At 39.3% G+C, this 22,025-nt stretch overlaps 1 protein-coding gene and 1 pseudogene across 3 annotated transcripts in view; both read right to left on the reverse strand.

The window, feature by feature from the left end:
* Positions 1–114: 114 nt before the first annotated feature.
* The window catches only part of INTS8 (integrator complex subunit 8), a 44,674-nt gene continuing 22,763 nt past the window's right edge, over positions 115–22,025 (reverse strand). For 2 of the 3 annotated variants that reach the window (XM_059672192.1, XM_059672191.1), the window contains 14 exons: positions 18,369–18,479; positions 15,799–16,000; positions 11,890–12,011; positions 7,553–7,737; positions 7,168–7,201; positions 6,473–6,529; positions 6,329–6,390; positions 4,755–4,873; positions 3,435–3,538; positions 2,718–2,768; positions 1,027–1,100; positions 884–948; positions 681–724; positions 115–317 (listed from right to left, as the gene is read on the reverse strand). In XM_059672192.1, coding sequence (XP_059528175.1) covers positions 201–317; positions 681–724; positions 884–948; positions 1,027–1,100; positions 2,718–2,768; positions 3,435–3,538; positions 4,755–4,873; positions 6,329–6,390; positions 6,473–6,529; positions 7,168–7,201; positions 7,553–7,737; positions 11,890–12,011; positions 15,799–16,000; positions 18,369–18,479 — 1,347 coding nt within the window. In that variant the 3' untranslated portion in view covers positions 115–200. Of the gene's footprint in view, positions 318–680; positions 725–883; positions 949–1,026; positions 1,101–2,717; positions 2,769–3,434; positions 3,539–4,168; positions 4,362–4,754; positions 4,874–6,328; positions 6,391–6,472; positions 6,530–7,167; positions 7,202–7,552; positions 7,738–11,889; positions 12,012–15,798; positions 16,001–18,368; positions 18,480–22,025 lie in introns of those variants that run through there. The other variant, XM_059672194.1, reaches the window with a different exon arrangement.
* Positions 18,495–21,541, reverse strand: LOC132219713 (histone-binding protein RBBP4-like; annotated as a pseudogene).

Raw genomic sequence — 22,025 nt, forward strand, 5'->3', positions numbered from 1 at the left:
AATCTCTTTGAAGAAATTACAAATTTAAGCTATTATGGCATGAAATCTGTATAGTTTGTTTTTTAATTGTTTCAGTATTTTTGTCTGGAAAGAAAACACCACTAAACGTGTATATATGTATTATATATAAACTTCATCTTTTAATACTGTTTATATTTAGCCTATTGTTTAAAAAATAAAAGTTAAAAAATTTTAACTGCTTAAAAGTAAAGTTTTGCCATTGCTTGTAGAAACTTTTTTTTCCTCCTCTGCGCTGCCAGCTGTAACACTTCTTCTGGGTTGCTTGCGTTCAATTCTGTCTGACCGATGGCTTTGATCTTCCAAAACAGAAAAGTGAGGTTATTTATTAGAGGTCTGGTAAAAAATAAAGTCTTGCTAACATATACACACATAAAACTACTTACTGGTATAGTAGAAGTTATAGCAAGGTGGGGGTTAGATGGGCAAATCATATGTGGCCTTAATGTGTGAGATAAGAAACCATTTAAAGGTCTAGAGTAGAGAGATGACATGATCTAATATTTTAATTGAAATAAACTAGATGCAAAAGCTCATGATAAAAATAGGATCTTTAAAAAAAACACTAATAACCAACTTTTGGAAGTAATAGACACACAAAATCTTTTTTTGTTGGTACAATTCTTAAGTATATTACTGAAGCAAGACACAAAATAACTTACCGCAATTTGTCTTTTATCTGTTTCTCCTCTTTTGTGATGAAGATCTAAATGAGTTAAGAATAATAAATCTAATACTATTAAAAACCATAACAGAATCTCAACTTTTTTAGGTTTGGTTTAGAAGATACACACTATTAAATACTTCTTTAATTTACAGAAATGAACTGTACTAATATCACATGTGATATTAGATGAAAGGATACAAGTCAAGTATTCCAAAATGGTAACATCCCATATGTAGTCATAGTAGGAGTCCATAGCATCATGACTGAAAAGATAGAATTCAGTTAACTTCCTCTTAAGCAGAAAAATTGCAATGTTACATATTTTTTTAAATCATGCATACCTGTTTTGTTCCTGCAGTGATTTAAAGGCTGTTTTGTAGTCAATTTCTCTGAGGAACTGACATAAAATTGCCACCTACATGAACAAATAAGGATTTGAAAATGGTTTAAGGTAACTAGTGTGAACAATAAACTCCTGGTTTTAAAGGGGAAATTTGTAATGATTCTTGTATCAAGAATGTATCATTTAAGAGGCCTTGCAGTTCACCCTGAGGGATTAGCTCATGATGGATTCCATCCAATTTCAATTGCGAAAACCTTTATACAAACAACTGTCTGCCCAGTATTTTCTTCCTCTAGTTTTTAGGGGTTTATTTGAATGAGAAACTGGTAAAAAGCCAGATAAAAAAAATTGAAGGGAATGGAAAACTGCCAAACAACATTTTCATGACATTCAAGGACATAAGAACATGCTTAAACCTTGACAGATGGCAAACACAGAGCTCATTTTGGCAAAATTTAGGCTGCCGGTCTGCTTAACCTAAAGCAGATCCACTTCAATCAAGTATGTAGGTCATGATTCTTATTTCTTTCTAAAGTATTTTTAATTTTAAAAAATATAATTCATAGAACATGAAATTCACCCTTTTAGAGTGCACAATTCAATGGTTTTTAGTATATTTACAAAGTTGAGCAACCATCACAAGTATCAAATATCCTCCCTTCCAGTCTCCTTCCCATCCTCTCTCCTGCAAAAACTCCATACCCATTGACATCACTCTCCATTCCTTGTCCCCCCCAGTCCTTGGCAACCACTACTCTATATTCTGACTGTATGGATGTGCCTCTGGCTAAACATTTCATATTGATGGGATTATACAACAGCCTTTCGTAGCTGGCTTTTTTCACTCAACATAATACTTGTAAGATTCATCCCTGTTTAGCATGTATCAATAAATCATCCTTTTTTATGACAGAATAATATGCCATTGTATAGACATCAAATTTTTATCCATCAGCTAACAAACACTGGGTTGTTTCCAACTTTCTTGCTACTATAAATAATGCTGCTGTGAACATACATGTACAAACTTTTCTGTGAACATGTTTTCTATTTTCTTGGTCTTATACAGGAAAGGAAGTGCTGGGTCATATGGTAATTATACTTTTAATTTTTTGAGGAAATGCCAAGCTTTTTCCAAAAGGTTGCCCCGTTTTATATTCCTACCAGCGTAATTTCTCCACATCTTTACAAAGATTGTTTCTGTCTTTGAATTAACGGCCACATTAGTGAGTATGAAGTGGCATCTTAATGTAGTATTTATTGATCTGCATTTTCCTAATAACTGATGTACATATCTACTCTTAAATATAAGAAAACACACTTGAGAATGTTTATTTTCCACTTAGGAGGCTTAAAGACCAATCTTCTTTCATTTTAAATAAATTCTATAAAGCAGCGGTCACCAACCGGTGGTCCGTGAGGTCCGAAAGGTTGGTGACCGCTGGTTTAAGGAGACCTCTGAGCAGTGGTCGCCAACCAGTGGTCCACCACTGGTGGTCTGTAAGGTCTGAAAAGTTGGCAACCGCTGCTATAAAGAACTAAAAAAAACTTAAATATGCCAAATTCTTAAATACCATAAACTTAAGCAATAGTAAGGAAAATAAAAGCTATTTCCCAGTCCAATGCTTTCTATTTACTATAAACTCTAATGTACAGGAAAATAAACCAATATCAAAATATTAAACTAACCTGTGTGTGGCAATTCAGCAAAGAACAACACTTTATCATTCTTTTTATTACCTATAAAAACAATTTGGATTATTTTAAGAAACTAATTAACATCAGTTATAACAAATGTACTGTTCTGATATGGGATGTGAACAGTGGGAGAGTTTGTACACAACTGAAGGTTGTACATTTTTACAGAACTCCCAACCACAGCAGAATACACATTTGTTTTTTAAAGTATACAGGGAACATTTACTAAGATATATGTGATAGCTGATACAAAGCAGGTATATTTTTCTCCATTTGCTATGAATCTAAAACTGTTCTAGCCCTAGCCAGTTTGGCTCAGTGGATAGAGGGTCGGCCTGCAGACTGAAGGGTCCCAGGTTCAATTCCAGTCAAGGGTACATGCCCGGGTTGAGGGCTCAATCCCCAGGAGGCAGCCAATCAGTGATTCTCTCTCATCATTGATGTTTCTACTCTCTCTCCCCTCCCCCTTCCTCTCTGAGATCAATAAAAGTATATTTTTATAAAATTAAAAAATAAATGAAACTGTTCTAAAAAACAATTTATTAATTTAAAAAAGTTACTGAAAACTTTTAATATTGGACAGCAATCTGATCTAAAGCAATCAATTTGGGAGTCATCACAACAAACATGGAAATGAAAACTCACCCAAAAGGGACCCAGGAAGAGCATTTAAAGGCAGACAAGAAGAAACGCCAATAAACAACCTACCTGGTCTGTATAAACATCAGGGGGTACAGCTTTATTAAAGAAATCAGAACACACAGCTCCGGCCTGAAGGTAATAGTGAAGAGCTGCCGAATACTGATTTGTCGCTGGAGTAGAAAACAGAGATCAAGAATTACCTATCACAAATTATCAGTTGGAAAAACAGACGGGCCTCTTTGGTGAAGTCAGGTGACAAAAGCAGATTCAAACCAAGATAACACTTATCCAAGAAAACACTGCAAAATATTGCCTTTTTTTAAAAACTACTTTATGCCCTAGCCAGTTTGGCTCGGTGGATAGAGCATCGGCCTGCAGACTGAAGGGTCCCAGGTTCGATTCTGGTCAAGGGCATATGCCCGGGTTGCGGGCTCAATCCCCAGTGGGGGATGTGCAAGAGGCAGCCGATCAATGATTCTCTCTCATCATTGATGTTTCTATCTCTCTCTCCCTCTTCCTTCCTCTCTGAAATCAATAAAAGTATAAATTTTTAAAAAAACTACTTTAAAGAAGCAATATAACAGTTTTTGCCTTCTAAAAGTGACTACACAAAAATCTGTTTCAGATTTCTTGTCAAACTTACTAGTATAGAACTTAGTATTTGGAGGTATTTATTTCCCAAATGTCATACTTAATTTTCTGAGGTAGTTTAGAATCAGTAAATCTTTTCTGAATAGATAATAAGATCCTGATAATAAATTCTTTGGGGGAAGGGGGGGAGTGGAGGGCGAGGCGTGAAAATAAGCATTAACAATTGTCAACTAGCCTGGCCAGTGTGGCTCAGTGGTTGAGCGTTGATCTATGAATCAGGTTTGATTCCCAGTCAGGGCACATACCTGGATTGCAGGCTCAATCCCCAGGAGGAGGCAGCCAATCAATGATTCTCTCTCATCTTTGATGTTTCTCTCTCTCTCTCTCTCTCCCTCTCCCTTCCTCTCTGAAATCAACAAAAATATGTATTTTTTTAAATCATCAACTACTGCTTCAAAAATAATATAGCGAGTGAAATAATGTAGTGAGAGTACAGATAAAATGAGACTGGCACATACATGTGGTTTCATTATACTATCCTCTCTATTCTATTTGGAATCTTCTCTTTAAAAAACTCAACTACTAAAACACTGATCATGAAATGATACCAGTCAAAAATTTTATTTGACTTATACAGTAACAAAAATATTCTTATCAAGTTGAAAAAAATCACATAAATTGGAGAATTATCACTGTATTCCCAAGAACACAAATAACTATCAATTATAATATATTATTTTCACCTCTAAAAATACTACAAAAACAAAACACAAAGCAACCATACATCTCACTTACCAAAATAAATGTCTGCCTGAATAATTAACCAGGAATGGTTGTTTGGATTGATACTGCGGGCATACCGAACCAGCTCTTTCACTGTGATTGCCACAGCTTCAAAGTCCACTGACTGGAGGCTAAAGGGAAGACAATGACCAGTAAGCTCCATTTTAAGAAACAATTTCAAATTCCATACACACATTTACTAAAAATAAAAAGACTTACCCAAAATTTAGGTGACCACAAATAGTCTAAATACTACTAGTTGTAAATTTATAAAAACTAAAAACATCTAAGTCAGAGAAAGTGTGATAAGCTAATTTTTTATAAGCAGTTGAAAACAATCTGATTTTTGTTTCCTTTTCCCCAAAATGCCAAAGAAGGTTGACTAGACCACTCTAAAAAGTTCTCTTTAAATATTTTACAATATAAAGCATATAAAAGAGTTAGGATAAACACCTAGCTCCACTTTTTAGGCACAATTTACCAGTAACAAAATTAAAGTAATCCTCACAATTCTGAGGGAGGCACTATTCGTATACCCATTTTACAGATGCAGAAACTGGCACAGAAAGCAACCTGCCCAAGGTCACATACAGGTAAGTGGAGTGGCTGAGACTCCCACCCTGAGTCTGGCCAAGGGCCTCGAGGTGAACCATTCTCTTTGTTCATTTGTAATAAACATGCACTGAAAATAAAGCATGTACTCCCTTGGGAAATAAGCCTGTCAGTGGAGGGAAGGGCCCCTAACCCATTTCTGACCCTCCCATCTCCATATGAGATATGAAGCTGTTTCCAGTCTCAAAGACGGAGATGGAAGCAAATTACTCATTCTACTGATTGCTTCCCTACCTACTGGAATCTTTCTTCTTCACAGATGCCACTAAGAGCAATAAAATAAGGCTTAGGACCTACCCTTCAGGCACAAAGTAAGAAGACTGGGGGGAAGAGGGAAGGAAAGGAACATTGGTGAGGAAACAAACATGGACTCTTCTGAGTGTGTGTGTGTGTGCGCGTGCCTGTGTGTGTATGTGAAGAGAAAAATGTAAATGGTTTCTTCTTCCAGAAAAAGAACACTTTTTCTCCCCTAAAAAAATTCCCCCATCATCTTATTGCAATTCTCAGGTGATGAAAGTAAGGGGGGAAGATTTCTTAAAGTAATTAAAGAGCTTATGAAGGCAACTAAAAAGGGATTGGAGCCTCTGATAATCACAGTGCTAGAGGAGATCTACAAAGAATTACTTAAAAAAAAAAAACATTTTCAATAGATACTTGTAAAAGAGATAAGATTCCAGAAACGTGATAGAAAGCCATCCTTTTAGCCTTGATTTTCTAAATTTTACCCACTGACAAGTAAACAGGACTACTTAGAGCTCTTCTGTTCTACCCAAGGCTGGTATACCTCAGCTCTTAAGAGTTATGCCTTATTCACAGTTTTTAGAAAGACAATTACTATTATAGAGAAATACAAAGTTAGCTATAGAATCCTAACATTGTAGCCTTTTAATCAAACTATTCAAAAGTTATATATACCAGGCAGGATGGTCCTAAATATATAAGTAATTTAATAAAATGTAAGCTATAATACTTACTTGGGGATGGAGGATGGCCAAATAGAAATGTGTTCAGCTGTAATATCATTCACAATGTCTTCCTTAAAAGAAAAGAAAAAAAGGCGATTTAAAAGGAAGTATATTTCAAACATTTTTAAAACAATGAAATTATGAAATACTGACCCGAACATTGTGAAGTTTGACAAAGAGTGATAAAATAATAGTCAAAACCAATGGTTCCTATAAGAAAGAAAACACAGAATCCTTAAATATTATATATTATGTTAATATTTCTCGCATCAAGATCAAGGATACCAAGTATTTTCTTCCAAAAGATTCTTACTCTTTGGAATTTACTATCTACTTTAGTTTAAAACACACTAAAGATCAACTTTATCTTTAATGTCATGAAAGAAATCATGGCACAAATTTACACAAAAATTAATCATATTTAGGTGTCTGGTTTATAATGCACGAATCCTCATGACTTTTGAAGCTGAGTAAATAGATCGCATTCCACGAGTGCTTTCAGCTACCTTAAACAAACTGACTTTTATTCCTTAAAATAATAAAGGATGGAATGTAGGTTATGTCCAGTAAATTAATGACATTAGCCTGATCAAACAAAAATTAAAGCTAGGCTTCACACATCTAGCCATATTATAAAGACTTCTTTGTCATTTAAGAAATACCTGTTTGTAGTCGCTAGAACATAAATTAGGTAAATGCAAAATAAACTTCTCCATTTAGATTATCCTATCCTCAACACTGAAGCACATTAACAGTTCACCTAAATAATTGTGTGAGCACTCAATATTTTTTAGTTATAGTCTATAAAAATCAGCAAGAGTAATTAGTTGACTTTTAAGAAAACATACCCGTAATTTTTTTATAAAAGAAAGCAGTTCACTCCTACAAAAAAAAAAAAAAATTTCATATATACATTGAAAATAAATTATAGGTGAAGATTTATTCCAAACTCTCCAGTTTTGCAAGTATAAGAATATATTTTACTGCCATACCAATGTAATTTCTATATTACTATCCAACTATAAGCTTTCATTGATTATATTAAATAATAGTTTCTTAAAATAAACAAGGTATTTCCAAAGGTGATCATGTCAGACAAGTCCATCAGATGTCAGCACCAACAAATTCTTACACTGTCTATCTTTATGATATATAAGGATAATGGTAGATGTTCTGGAAATAGTACAAATAGCATAAATAATAACTAAAAAAAATAAACTGATCAAAACATACCTATACATTATACCTAACGTGGATTCCCTCTGCTTTATTAAACTAACTCTGCCATCATTTCCTCGTTTGTGTTGACTGGACACACTACAGATCTGAACAACAACTTCCCAAAGGTCTTTAGCGGTCCGTCTACTTTCTTTAGGGCCTGGAAGCTCTTTGATTGTAGCTGCTAAAAGCTGTCCAAGCTATAACATAAAAACAAACAGAAAATACACAAGAGATAATCTGTAATGTCACACATGTTAGTTCTATGATTAAGGCACACACAAAAAATGGATAGCTGCCCAAGTACACCAACCAGTTATTGTATGCTGTGCCTTCTATCCAACAACTGAGAAATTTAGAGCTCATTGTCTACTGACAGATCTAGATCTGCTCGGGAAAGAAACCTCTAGTTTTAATCCTATATAATAAAAGGGTAACATGCAATTTGACCCGAACGGCGGAATGACTGGGAACAACCGGTCGCTATGACACGCACTGACCACCAGGGGGCAGATGCTCAACGCAGGAGCTGCCTGCTGATGGTCGGTGCACTTCCACAGGGGGAGCTCCGCTCAGCCACAAGCTGGGCTGACAGCTGTGAGTGCAGCGGCTGTGGTGAGAGACTCTGCCTCCTCGACAGCACTAAGGATGTTCAAATGTGGCTTAGGCCGGAGAGCGGGCCTAAGCCATCAGTCGAACATACCCCGAGGGCTCCCGGGCTGCCAGGGGGATGTCTGACTGCCAGGTTAGGCCCAATCCCCCTGGGGAGCAGGCCTAAGCCAGCAGGTGGACATCCTCCGAGGGGTCCCGGACTGCGAGAGGGCACAGAAAAGGATGAGGGACCCCCCCACCAACTGCATGAATTTCATGCACCAGGCCTCTAGTATATTATAAACCTCACTGTTCCAAACAAGTACAGTCTAATGAGAACGAACTGCGATGACACAAAGAGGTATGTGACTTATCAAGTGGGAAAAAAACAAGTTACCAAATATATATAGTATGATCCTGCTTTCAAAAAAAAAAAAAGGTTTGCAAAATGTATACACCACAATGTTAACTGTGATAAAAAGCCCATGAGTGAGATTGAAATAGAGCTGAAATTTTACACACACATTATAATCATTAAAAAATATTTCTTGAGGAAAAAATATGGAAATTGAGGTTGACAGAACAAAGAAACAAGATTCAAAGCAACTCTTCTCTAAGAAAAAGTAGCAACTGGGGATACTGCTATGTGAAGAGGCAGAATTAGGGAAGGACAGATTATGGAAAATGAATGACCTGAATTAAGAGCACACAGACCAAAGATGTAGGTAGGACCCAGAAATAATAAAAAGTGGAAGGGTTGAAGGCAAAAGGCAGAGAAAAGACAGACCCAAAATGTAGAGAAAAAAATCAGGCTTATAGCTACTTCAGCACAGGAAAGATAATTAAGAGAGGAGAATGTGTGAGTGGAGGGGGGAGAGGGCATTGAAGGGATAAATGAAAAAAATAAAGATTAAACTAGAGGAGGAAAAAAGAATGAACTTATTGCCAATTCAGGGGTGTCACTACTGGTAACAAACATGTACACTAATAACAATCCGGCACATCACATTTAGAGAAGTAAACAGACCCTAAAGAAGGGTAAGGTCCACCCTGGCTGAGTGGCTCAGTTGGTTGGGAGCGTCGCCTTGTACACCAAAAGGTTGCAGGTTCGATTCCTGGTCAGGGCACACTAGGTTTCACTTTCAATCCCTAGTCAGGGAGCATACGGGAGGCAACTAACTGATCAATGTTTCTCTCTAACATCAGAGTTAGTTTCTCTCTCTCTCTCTCTCTCTCTCTCTCTCTCTCTCTCTCTCTCTCTCTCTCTCTCATATCCCTTGGTGAGAGTTAAAAAAAAGTGTAAGGTGCTCAAATGGAAAATGGGTGGAACTACACCCTCCTTACGGCTCCCACCAGTGTATACCCATGTATACCTGTGTACTCCAGAGCTTAAAACTAGAGTTTGATTTTTTTAAATATATTTTATTGATTTCAGAGAGGGAAGGAGAGAGAAAAACATCAATAATGAGAGAGAATCATTAATTGGCTGCCTCCTGCACGACCCACACTGGGGATCGAGCCTGCAACCCAGACATGTGCCCTGACCGGGAATCAAACCATGACCTTCTGGTTCATAGGTTGACACTCAACCACTGAGCCATGCCGGCTGGGTTTGATTTTATCATTCAAAGCAATAAAAGCTGACTCACCTTTCACTAGTTTAGGATTATACCAAAAATTTATCTTTCAACTACATAATTTTTGCTTACATTATCATGGAACTATAGGGTATTAGAAAAAAATATGAGAAGGCAAATTCAAGTGCCTGAATTATCAAAAACTATACTTTTAACTATAAACCAACAAACATTTGTCCAATCTAACAATCCTATCTAATAAAAGAGAAACATGGTAATTAGCGTACGACCGCTACCCTTCCCATTGGCTGATCAGGGCGATATGCAAATTAACTGCCAGCCAAGATGGCGGCTGGCAGCCAGGGAGCTTGAAACTAACATGAGGCTTGCTGGATTCAGTGAGGGAGGAAACCAACGTTCGCCACCTGCCTTGCTGGCCTCTGGGCTTGCAGTTTGAAACATTGTTACAAATATAGAAAGCTAAACAAAACCCCAGAAACCTGCTTTCAGCGAGCTGGGAAGCAGAGCTGGAGTTATACATTGTTTCGATTGCAGAACCCAAACAAACCAGATACCTGCTTTCAGCAGCGGAGGCCTAAGAGCTCGAGCCTCAGAGCTAAAGCTGGCCCAGAATTAAAAAAGAAAAGAAAAAAAGGAGTGGTTGGGAGCTTCAGTCCCCCGCCAGCCTGAAAACAGCCCTCAGCCCCTCACCCAGACTGGCCAGGCACCCCAGTGGGGACCCCCACCCTGAAGGGTGTGTGACCAGCTGCAAACAGCCATCATCCCCTCACCCAGGCTGGCCAGGCACCCCAGTGGGGACCCCCACCATGATCCAGGACACACTTCAGGGCAAACCACCTGGCACCCACACGTGCACCAGGCCTCTATCCTATATAGTAAAAGGGTAATAAGCCTCCCAGCACCGGGATCAGCGGAGCCGCGAGGCCTCCCAGCACCGGGATCAGTGTGACAGGGGGCAGCGCCCAAACCCCCTGATCGCCCTGCGGCTCTGTGTGTGACAGGGGGTGGGGCCACAACCTCCCTATCAGCCCTGCTCTGTTTGTGACAGGGGAAGGCGCCCCAACCCCCTGATCAGCCCTGCTCTGTGCCTGATAGGGGGGAGCTACCCAACCCCCTGATCGCCCTGCGGTTCTGTGTGTGACAGGGTGTGGTGCCCCAAACCCCCCCACCCCCCCCACGGGCCCTGCTCTGTGTGTGACGGGGTAGAGCCATAACCTCCCCATCGGCCCTGCCCTGAGTGTGACAGGGTGCGGCACCCCAACCCCCTGATCCGCCCTGCTCTGTGTGTGACAGGGGGCGGTGCCCCAATTCCCCTATCGGCCCTACTCTGTGAGTGACAGGGGGGAGCACCCCCACCCCCTGATCGGCCCTGCTCTGTGCGTGACAGGGGGAGCTCCCCAACCTCCTGATAAGCCCTGCTCTGTGTGTGACAGGGGGAGCTCCCCAACCCCCTGATGGGCCCTGCTCTGTGCGTGACGGTACGGAGCCCCAACCCTCCTGATGGGCCCTGCTCTGTGTGTGACGGGGGTGCTCCCCAACACCCTGATGGGCCCTGCTCGGTGCGTGACAGGGTATGGAGCCCCAACCCCTGATTGGCCCTGCTCTGTGCGTGACAGGGTATGGAGCCCCAACCCCCTGATGGGCCCTGCTCTGTGAGTGACAGGGGGAAGTGCCCCAACCCTATTGGCCCTGCTCTGTGCGCGACAGGGGTGGCGCCGCAACCTCCCCATCGACCCTGCATTGAGTGTGACAGGGGACGGTGCCCCAACCCACCAATCAGCCCTACCCTGAGCGTGACTGAGGGTGGCATCGCAACCTCCCAATCCGCCCTGCTCTGTGCATGACAGGGACGGCGCCCCAACTCCCCAATCAGCCCTGCTCTGATCCCGACCAGGGTCTGCACCTAGGGATTGGGCCTGCCCTCTGCCACCCGGGAGCAGGCCTAAGCCAGCAGGTCGTTATCTCCCGAGGGGTCCCAGACTGCGAGAGGGCACAGGCCGGGCTGAGGGACCCCCCCCCTTTCCCCCGAGTGCACAAATTTTTGTGCACCGGGCCTCTAGTGTATTATAAAAATTGGACAAGTTCCCTAAGTAGTACAGACCTAAAAATAGGTACAATAATTCCATCCTAATAATTCTTTGATTTAGATTAAACGTGAATTACCTTTACATATGGATTATTCTGAAGCAGAAAGGCAGGAACTTGCAGTGTAAGGTATTCATTTTCCTTCCAGTTTAACATAAAAGCAACACACTCCTCAGCAATAACCTGACGAAGAGGAATATCTAAAAAGCCAAGAAAACATCTGGAATTACCATCATAACATTATAATGAGAACAAAGCAAAATTTGCTCAGATTTCAGTTAAACATATTAAAAACAACAGTTACAGATGAAAAATAGAAAAATACTAACATTTTATACTTTTCTCTAGGAAGCTTAAAGGTTTCCCAACAACAGACTGCCGTGGTCCCCAATATTAATCAAAAAAGTATGAACTTAAGAACACCTCAGATGCCCAACACTCTACTGTGGAAATTTATAATTCAAATGAGCAGAGAAAATGAACACACAAATGAAACAAGTACAAAATGGCATTGGCATAAACTTTTAGAAAACAGAAATAGCTAAACCATGTAAAACTGTAATAAATCTGAGTTAATATATCATTTTTATTATTTTTTCTGATTAAAATGTAATAAATATTCCTGAGACAATTCATTCACTTTTTCAAAAAATATTACTGCACCTCGCCAAAACTGGTTTTGCTCAGTGGATAGAGCGTCGGTCTGCGGACTGAAGGGTCCCAGGTTCGATTCCAGTCAAGGGCATGTGCCTGGGTTGAGGGCACACCCCCAGTGGGAGATGTGCAGGAGGCAGCTGATCGACGTTTCTCTTTCATCGATGTTTCTAACTCTCTCTCTCTCTCTCACTTCCTCTCTGTAAAAAAATCAATAAAAAAAAATATATATATATATTTAAAAAAAAATTACTGCACCAGAAACAACTGTTCTGAATACTTCCTTAGTATAACAGTCAGGTTTTAATGTACTGCAGGAAAAAGAAACCCCAATGAATGCTACAGGACAAGGTTAAAACTTTAAATGGAAAGAGCTATTAAACCTAAATAACTACATTCAGTCTTTCTACAAAGATTGCCGGTGGCTATTTACTTTAGATCTCATCTTATTCCAAAAAAGGCTCTGAGATGAACAAAAACAGCATAGGAACACAGCAAAATAAAAAAAACATTATTTGATTTATGTTCTGAAAGAAGGAATGAAGACAGGAGTGAAATTAGTATCCCAAATGCTGCATGTCACTGAGTGCTATAGTTTGCCAAAGGAAGCCTGTACAGCAATTGGCTCCAATGCTTCCTTTACTTAGCCACAGTCCCTCGCAGTAAGATGGCCATGGCTCTTAAAGCTGAATCAGAACCCAGAGAGTGGAGACCTGATACAGCCTGAGAGGCAGTGATTTAGAGACTAACTTCCCTTTAAGCACCTGCAATACCATTGTTCATTATCAAAAAGCATAGAGTCATATGCTGGAACAGGCAGCCAAGAAACATAATAAGGACACGTATTTCAACAGAAAGCTACCTTTTAACACAGAGGTATTTAAACGTCGGAGGATCTCTCCCCAAAGAGATATCAAAATAATTAATCTGTAGCTCTTATTTCTATACCTAAAAGGTTGGATCTGCTGTCAGTTAAGATAATTTCTTATTCCTGATAGAAAAGCCAGGTCCCCCCCGTAAAGAACTTCTTTCCCTGGTCCATAGAGGGCATGCATCTAACTAATTCAAAATTGGCCCAACAGCCCTAACCCAGTGGTCGGCAAACTCATTAGTCAACAGAGCCAAATAACAATACAACGATTGAAATTTCTTTTGAGAGCCAAATTTTTTAAACTTAAACTATATAGGTAGGTACATTGTTATTAACTTAATTAGGGTACTCCTAAGGCTTAGGAAGAGCCACACTCAAGGGGCCAAAGAGCTGCAGTTTGCCAACCATGGCCTTAAGGTATAATTAAATGCCAACTAAACGATACTTAAAAGCCTTGCCAGCCATTTCAAAGAGGAAGCGCATAGGCTTACGTTGAACTGATGGATTCAAATCACAGTTCTGTCTCTTACTGCATGACTTTGGCTAAATTCCTTAAGCTCTCAGCACCTCAGTTTCTTGACTTATAATATGGGGATAATTAAATAAGTAGCTACTTCATAGCGCTGCCATGAGGACTAAATGAGTTATGCACCTAAAGCTCTTAAAACAATTATCTGATATATAGTTAGCAATCAATGTTTGGGTTTTTCAATTTTTGTTCTTTTTTTTAAACTTTGTTTGTTTTGTTAATCCTCACCCGAGGATATTTTCCATTGATTTTTAGAGAGAGTGGAAGAGAGAGGGAAAGACAGAGAGAAACATTGATGTGAGAGAAACACATCGATTGGTTGCCTCCTGCACAAGCCCCGACCAGGGCCTGGGCCAGGGAGGATCCTGCAACCAAGGTACATGCCCTTCAATGGAATTGAACCTGGGACCTTTTGGTCTGCAGGCCGATGCTCTATCCACTAAGCCAAACCAGCTAGGGCATCAATTTTTGTTCTTAATTTTAATTTTAGAGAAAGCATGTATGAAAACTCAACCTTCTACCTTAAAACCACCCTACCCAGACATAGTAGTAGTGTCAGTCAACAGTTAGTGCCAGCATACTAGATTAATTTTTATGATACTGAAGGGCACTGATGCATTAAAGCTCAAAGATATTCTATCTTGAGTGCTAGAAAGTTGTAATTTCTGCTAGAAATCTGAATGTAATAACAATTAAGTTCATTTAAAAGACCCCAGAGAGCCAGCAGCCATTTCAGTTTTGACACATCAGCACCTTTCTTTACACTTCAATTTTATTGTTCATAACATTAAATATGTATAGTATGGCCCAGCCGACATGACTCAGTGGTTGAGCATCAACCTATGAAGCAGAAGGTCATGGTTCAATTCCCAGTCAGGGCACATGTCTGGGTTGTGTGCTTGATCCCGTGTGGGGCATGCAGGAGGCAGTCAATCAATGATTCTCTCTCATCATGGATATTTCTCTCTCTTCCCCTCCCCCTTCCTCTCTGAAATCAATAAAAAATATAAATATTTTTCAAAATATGTACTGAATGATTTAATTGCTCTAAAGACTTTATTAAAACATGTAAAATTAAACTGCTTTAACTAAGCAAGATGTATATATAACATAGGTGATAATTGATACAAGGTCCTTTTCATAAGATATTTACATTTAGAATGGGACAAAAGAGGACTGTTCCTAAAGTGACCACAGTGAGTTCCTGACTCAGTGGCAATCATTTTGAGGCCTTCCTGTGATTATGATGGTAACGGGGAAATAAACCTTCAAGATGTACCTTTAAGGACACTGATTGTTTTAACAGAGTACGTATCTTCAAATTGCAGTATAGTTTCTGTAGTGTAGTGTCCCCTCAAAATTCATGTCCACCTGAAACCTCAGAATGTGCCTGACATAGAAATAGGGTCTTTGCAGATATACTTAGCTAAGATGAGGTCATACTGAACTAGGGCAATCCCTAAATCCAATGACTGGCCCCTTATAAGAGCAAACACACACACACACACACACACACACAGCATGCCATATAAAGGAGGAGGAAAAACGAAACTAAGGGAAGAAAAAAGGTGGCAAACACTGGAGTGACATAGCTACAGGCTAAGAAGAGGCAAGGAGTCTTTCCTAGAACCTTCAGGAGGAGCATGGCCCTGCAGGCAGACACCTGGGTTCCAGGTACAGTCTCCAAACTATGAGAGAATAAATTTCTATAGTTTTAAATCATCTGGTTTGTGGTATTTTGTTATAGCAATCTTAGGAAATGACTAGATTCCTACATTTCCCTCAATGTTCTCAAGTGAAGTCCACATCTGAATTCTGTTTTTGGAGAGAAATAACTTTCTTCAGAGAGTAAAAAGTCAAGGAAACATTCTTGGACTTTCCCACAATTACTTGAGTAATGAGTTTCTGAAATGCAGCTTTGTGGAAGTCTTACCCGGAAGCCTCATTTCCAGATATCCCCGCACCCGGCTAATAAGATCGGAAGGAGGTCTCTCTCCTGATTGCCCTGTCCCAGCTTCATGTGTATAAATATCCAAAAGCAGCATCTCATTCAGCATGACTTGACGAAGTTTTGGTGAAAACTCTGTTACCAACTCCAAACAGGCAGCAAATAACTGCTTAGCATGGGAAAAGTCCTATAAAAAGAATGAACAGAATAGCCTGGATCACCTTTCCTTGCAAACCAAAAATATGTAACTTTATGAGTACAGAGCAGAGAGAAAGATTAATTTAAATGATTAACACTAACTATCTCAGGGAATGAGGCTAAATTATCTTATTCTTTATCATCTCTGTATTGGTGATTTAGTCCAATAAATATGTAATTCTTTTGAAACTTTTTAAAAGGATCCAATAATCAATCAATATAAATTACATGCCATATTACTAAATAAGTTTTACATAAATTATAAAACAAAAATAAAATTTTTTACATAAGTTATATGTGTTATATACGTTATAAGGGTGTAAAATTCCTACCAGCCTTCTCCATATACCTTACACTCTTCAACAAGATTCCACATTCTAAAATCTTTGCACACAACACTATTAATCTACATAATTGGCTAGTAAATCAAATCAGCTACAATCCAAGCCCTTTCCTACACATCTCCTAATTTTTCCAAAGAGTAGTTTTCCATCACTCTCCACAGGACCCCTTCTGGCTTCTACCCCATCATAATGAAGAAATAGTTCAATAAACAAAGATCTTCACCTTTTTATTTTTTGTCCTCACCCAAGGATGTTTTTATTGATTTGAGAAACAGCAATTGTTTGCCTCTCTGAGAGGGGATCAAACCCACAACCTGTTGGTATACGGAATGAGCCACCCAGCCAGAGCTAAACAAAGATCTTCTAATTGTCCAATCTACTGAACACTTTTCAGTTACCTTAATGAACTTTTTCTAGACATTCTCTACTATAACTCCACATGTATCTGGTCCTCATATCCATCACACCACCCTTTCTTGGACCCAATGTTGCACCCCCAAGCTCTGTATATTCTCCCTGAGTGACCTTTGATGACTCCCAAATCGGTATCTGCAGCCCAGACCATTCCCAAGCTTCAGGCTCATGCATCCAATTGCAGGCCCAAATTAAACACTGTAAAAAGGAACTCATAATCTGCCCTTCAAAAATGTTTTTCTCGCCCTGACCGGTTTGGCCCCGTGGATAGAGCGTCAGCCTGTGGACTCAAGGGTCCCAGGTTCGATTCCGGTCAAGGGCATGTACCTTGGTTGTGGGCACATCCCCAGTAGGAGGTGTGCAGGAGGCAGCTGATCGATGTTTCTCTCTCATCGATGTTTCTAACTCTCTATCCCTCTCCCTTCCTCTCTGTAAAATATCAATAAAATATATTTAAAAAAAAAATGTTTTTCTCTTTACATTCACTTGTTGGCACTTCCATCTGTTCCCTGACACCCAAAACGGAAACTTGAGCATCACTGTGATCCTTTTCTCCCTCTTGCCCTCCACAGCCAATCAGCAATCAATTCTAGATTTTACCTCTTTAAGATTTCTCTAATATGCTCTCTTTTCTCTATCCTTTCTAGCACTTATGCCACTTACTAGCTATGTGACCTTGGACAATTTAATACCTTTGAGTCTCTGATTTCTCACCTAAAAACTGAAATAACACCCTCTGCAGAATTGTTGTCTTTTTGGGTTTTTTTGTGTTTTTTTTAAGAAAAATGTAGATGAGCCCTGGCCTGTTTGGCTCAATGGATAGAGCGCCCGCCTGGGGACTGAAGGGTCCCAGGTTCTATTTAGGTCAAGGGCAGATATCCAGGTTGCAGGCTCGATCCCCAGTAGGGGGCGCGCAGGGGGCAGCTGATCAATGATTCTCTCTCATCATTGATGTTTTTTATCTCCCTCTCCCTTCCTCTCTGAAATCAATAAAAATATATTTTAAAAAGGAAGAAAGTTAATAGTTTATCAAAATTTAAAAAAACTTAAAAAAAATAAAATAAGCTATGAAAGATATTTTAAGGGTTTCTGTTTTGTTTTTATAGCTTGGAAAATAATCTTTACTAAATGAATACTAAAGGTTATAAATAATAATTTTTCAGAGTCTCCAGATATTTAAAAAGGAATAGACCAGTATCCATATGTCCAAGACCAGTTTGGTACAGTTACGAGGACACACACACAAAAAAAGAACAAACCTTTTCAAATATCCTTTTAGGCCCGGCTGATGGGGCTCAGTGGTTGAGCACCAACCCATGAACCAGGAGGTCAAGGTTTGATTCCAGGTCAGGGCACATGCCCAGTAGAGGACATGCAAGAGACAGCCAATCAATAATTTTCTCTCATCAGTGATGTTTCTCTCTCCTTTTCCCTTCCTCTCTCAGTAATCAATTATAAAATATATATTTTTTAAAAATCCTTTTAGGCCAATGGCTATCATTTTAAGATCAGGAAAATAGAAAATTCTGATTCCTGGCTTTCATGTTAAAATTAGTAAAGCATATTCTTAACCAGTAGTTAATGTACACTTTTACTCACCATAACAGTACTGCAGTGTAAACCTTTGGCCATGAGAATGTATACCAAATCCCTTGTTAAATTGTCTTTAATTCCCAGGATAACACCACTATAAACAGAAGGTACTTCCCACTAGAATAAATAAAAATATGTAAATATAAACACTTAGAGAAAGCCAAATCTAGATAAATATCTTTCAATAATCTTCAATCACCTTTAAAAAAATCATGCAAACGTCATCTTTAAAAAAAAAAATAAGTCATAATAAAATGCTATTCAAAATGAACATATTCACTATAATGAGTCAGTAATAAATCATTAAATTGACTGGAACATTCTGAAGGTTATAGAAAAAGAGTATATGTATTAACTTATGTAGTCCTCACAACAGTACTATGAAGTAGGTAGTTATCCCAATTTTACAGATGAGAAAACTGAGGCACACAGATGTTAAATAATTTGCTCAAGGTTATATAGCTAGAAAGTATGGAACCTGATTATAAACTCAGGTAGTTAGTGTCAGAACTCCCTCTCTAATATTATGTTATACTTACTCATCTATACAAATGAACACTAATAACCATGTCAATACCAATGAGGCCCAATTAATGTCCACAGCAATTTCCCATTTCACTGCACTTGCATGTTCAAGTCCCATAAAATATATAGCTGTTTTCATTTGCACTTCCATGCAGGAAAGCTGTTAAAACAGATAACCTCAGAAACAGGTATATACATTACCTGTTTGGGTTCATTTTAAAATCCAGGATTATTTTAATTTTAAAAACAAATACAAGCTATTGACTCACTCTTCTCAACTAGACAGTCTACCCATGGTATAACTGCCCGGTAAAAACATACATCTTTACAACTTGGTGGTCCCAAGTTTTTTTAAAAAACCATTTCACAGAAAGAAAAAAAGGATATAAAAAGAGCTTAAGGCCCTGACCACCGGCGTGCTCAGTTGGTTGAACATCACCCTGTGCACCAGGAGGTTGCCGGTTCTATTCCCAGTAAGGGCACATACCCAGGTTGCAGGTTCGCCCCCCCAGTTGGGGCATGTAAGCGAGGCAAAGGAACGATGTTTCCCTCTCTCTCTTTCCCGTCCCTTCCTCTCTCTCTAAAATCAATTTTAAAAAATTATTTTTTAGAAAAAGAGCTTAAAAAATACATTAACAAGTGAAAATATAAGGGGAAAGATAAACATGTAGTTCTAACTTAACTTATGAAACTAAGAGGAGACTGGTCTACATAGGAAAATGTGCACCCCAGAAAGTCAGATATGAAGATTTTAAAATAGAAATTTATATGACTTGAATCTTCCTACTTCCTGAATAAAAATAACATATTGCAGCACTTATACTTCATGGTTCATACACCTACCTCACTTGGCTCTATTCTTTACTTACTTCTATAGCCTTTACTTAAATGAGTCTGAACAACGTAGTGATATAGCATAATAAGAAAAATAAAATAAGCACACACGATATTCCCCCTTCAGTGGCTACTTTAGATATTCGTTACTGGAAAATTCCTTTAGAAAATCTAAATATACGTCGGTGGCTTCACTTAATCAAGTCCCCCAGTTAATACTTAGAAAACACCCTCAGTTTGTTGATGGTACCTACTCTAGAGGGCTAGCTGAACAAAGTCTGTCTCAAAGCCAATGCTAAATCAATTTCAGGGATGAGAGAGGGAAAAAGAGGAGTCTAAAATCACACGTAGTACAGATGTAATTTAAGACCCCTGTCCTCTGGATCCATGTTTCCTTCAGGATTTTCATCATTAGAAATGGTCTCTGCCATTTGCCACATTTGTATGCTAACTGTCCTCTGACACAGAACAGATCACCCAAGGTTCACTGGAGAAATCAGGTATCTTGGCAGTGACCACCATGAATAAACAACCCCAATGGCTCATCTTCTGCATCTTCTCCAATTTTACTTAAAACCCAGATATTCAGCCTGCAATCAGTACCACTGAAAGCCAAAATAGTCTCATTGTGAGAAAACCACTGAACCTGAAATATTTCTTCCTTACTGATTCAAAGGAATGCAACTTAAGTTTCAGATTTCTCAGATCCCAAAAGGCCAACAGTCATATCAGTTGATCCTGTAGCAAGAATGAACTTATTATAAGGACTGAAAGAAAGGGATTCACTTCAGCATTGTATCCACTGACTGGCTTGGTCTGATCTGGAAGTATTATTTGAACTAGTATCCCAGATCATAAGTTTCTGATCATCAGCGAATGACCCAAACAGAGATTCATGGTGCAGATGCCGGGAAACATCTCCTACTCCTGCTATATGCCCTATAAAGATGGGCTTCACATTCACAACTTTTCCATACTTTGGAAAAGCACTGATGTCCCATAGACAGATGGTGTAGTCACCTGAAGCACTAAGGAAGTGCCCACAGAGATTTGGGCTCCAAGAAAACCCATAGCCTTCCTTCTGATGTCCACAAAGACACATGTCTGGGCTGCATTCTCCAGAGGACCTGGTTTGGAAGGATGTTTGTATAGTCAAAAACAAGAACATCACATGCAAGGGTTCTCTTAATATAATGTGACCTATTTATTCTTTCATGGCTGACCTTGATTTCTATTTTAACTTTTCTAGTAACAGAACCCAAACTTCCAAATCCTCCTTTCTCACAGTGTCACCATTAGGGAGCTTCACACTGGCTGTAACAAGGTGGTTTTGTTCATCTGACATGTGTGTTCCAAGGACAAGCCAAATCTTTCCCTTCTGGTCTGGTTATATGTGGAAGCCACTGAGCAGTTAGGCTGGGCCACTTCAGATAGGTCATCACTAAATCATAAAGAAAAGGGATGTTCTTTTTCCATATTTTGTACTCTTTGTTGACCCCACGTTCTTCTACTGCATCATCAAAGGGTGTTTCCTTGTCAGCCATGGCACACAGGCAAGCCAGGGGAATTCTGGGGTTAAGCACTGGGGAGGGCTCATGGTGCCTGGCTAGGGGTTCTAAATGAATACCTAGACCCAAAAATGTCTATAAAGAAGTTTTAATGAACTGGTTCCTAGCTGTAGGCTTTAGACCTCATGAAGGCATTAAAAAACAAAAACACCATATTAAGCACATAGCAAATATTAGCTACAAACTACATAAATATCTTACATATATATTAGAGGCCTGATGTATAAAATTCATGCAAGAGTAGGACCTCGCAGCCCTGCCTGCCTCGCAGCCCTGCCCCCCGCCCACTGGTCGTTCCGGAAGGTCGTTCTGCTGTCTGGTCTAATTAGCATATTAGCTCTTTATTATACAGTGGGGCCTTGACTTACGAGTGTCCCGACTAACGAGTTTTTCGAGATACGAGCCGTCTCTCGGCTGATTTTTTGCTTTGAGTTGTGAGCTAAAATTCGGGTTACAAGACAGCTTCAGATACCCCACTGCTAGTTGGCGCAGCGAATGTCACAGTGAACGCCACAACATCAGCCCAGCATCACGTGTCTCACTCGTTCACTTTTTGATTTGACATACAAGTAACTTGAGTTACGAGCTCCGTCACGGAACGAATTAAACTCGTAAGTCAAGGCCCCACTGTATAGGATTTACAGATATATTTAAAGTATATGTAGATGCTATAATAAGTGGGATATAAACTTATTATTAGAGGCTACTGATTTAATAGTATCTTTTCTGACATTTT

The sequence above is a fragment of the Myotis daubentonii genome, chromosome 17 (assembly GCF_963259705.1).
Source record: "Myotis daubentonii chromosome 17, mMyoDau2.1, whole genome shotgun sequence".
Classification (NCBI taxonomy): Eukaryota; Metazoa; Chordata; class Mammalia; order Chiroptera; family Vespertilionidae; genus Myotis; species Myotis daubentonii.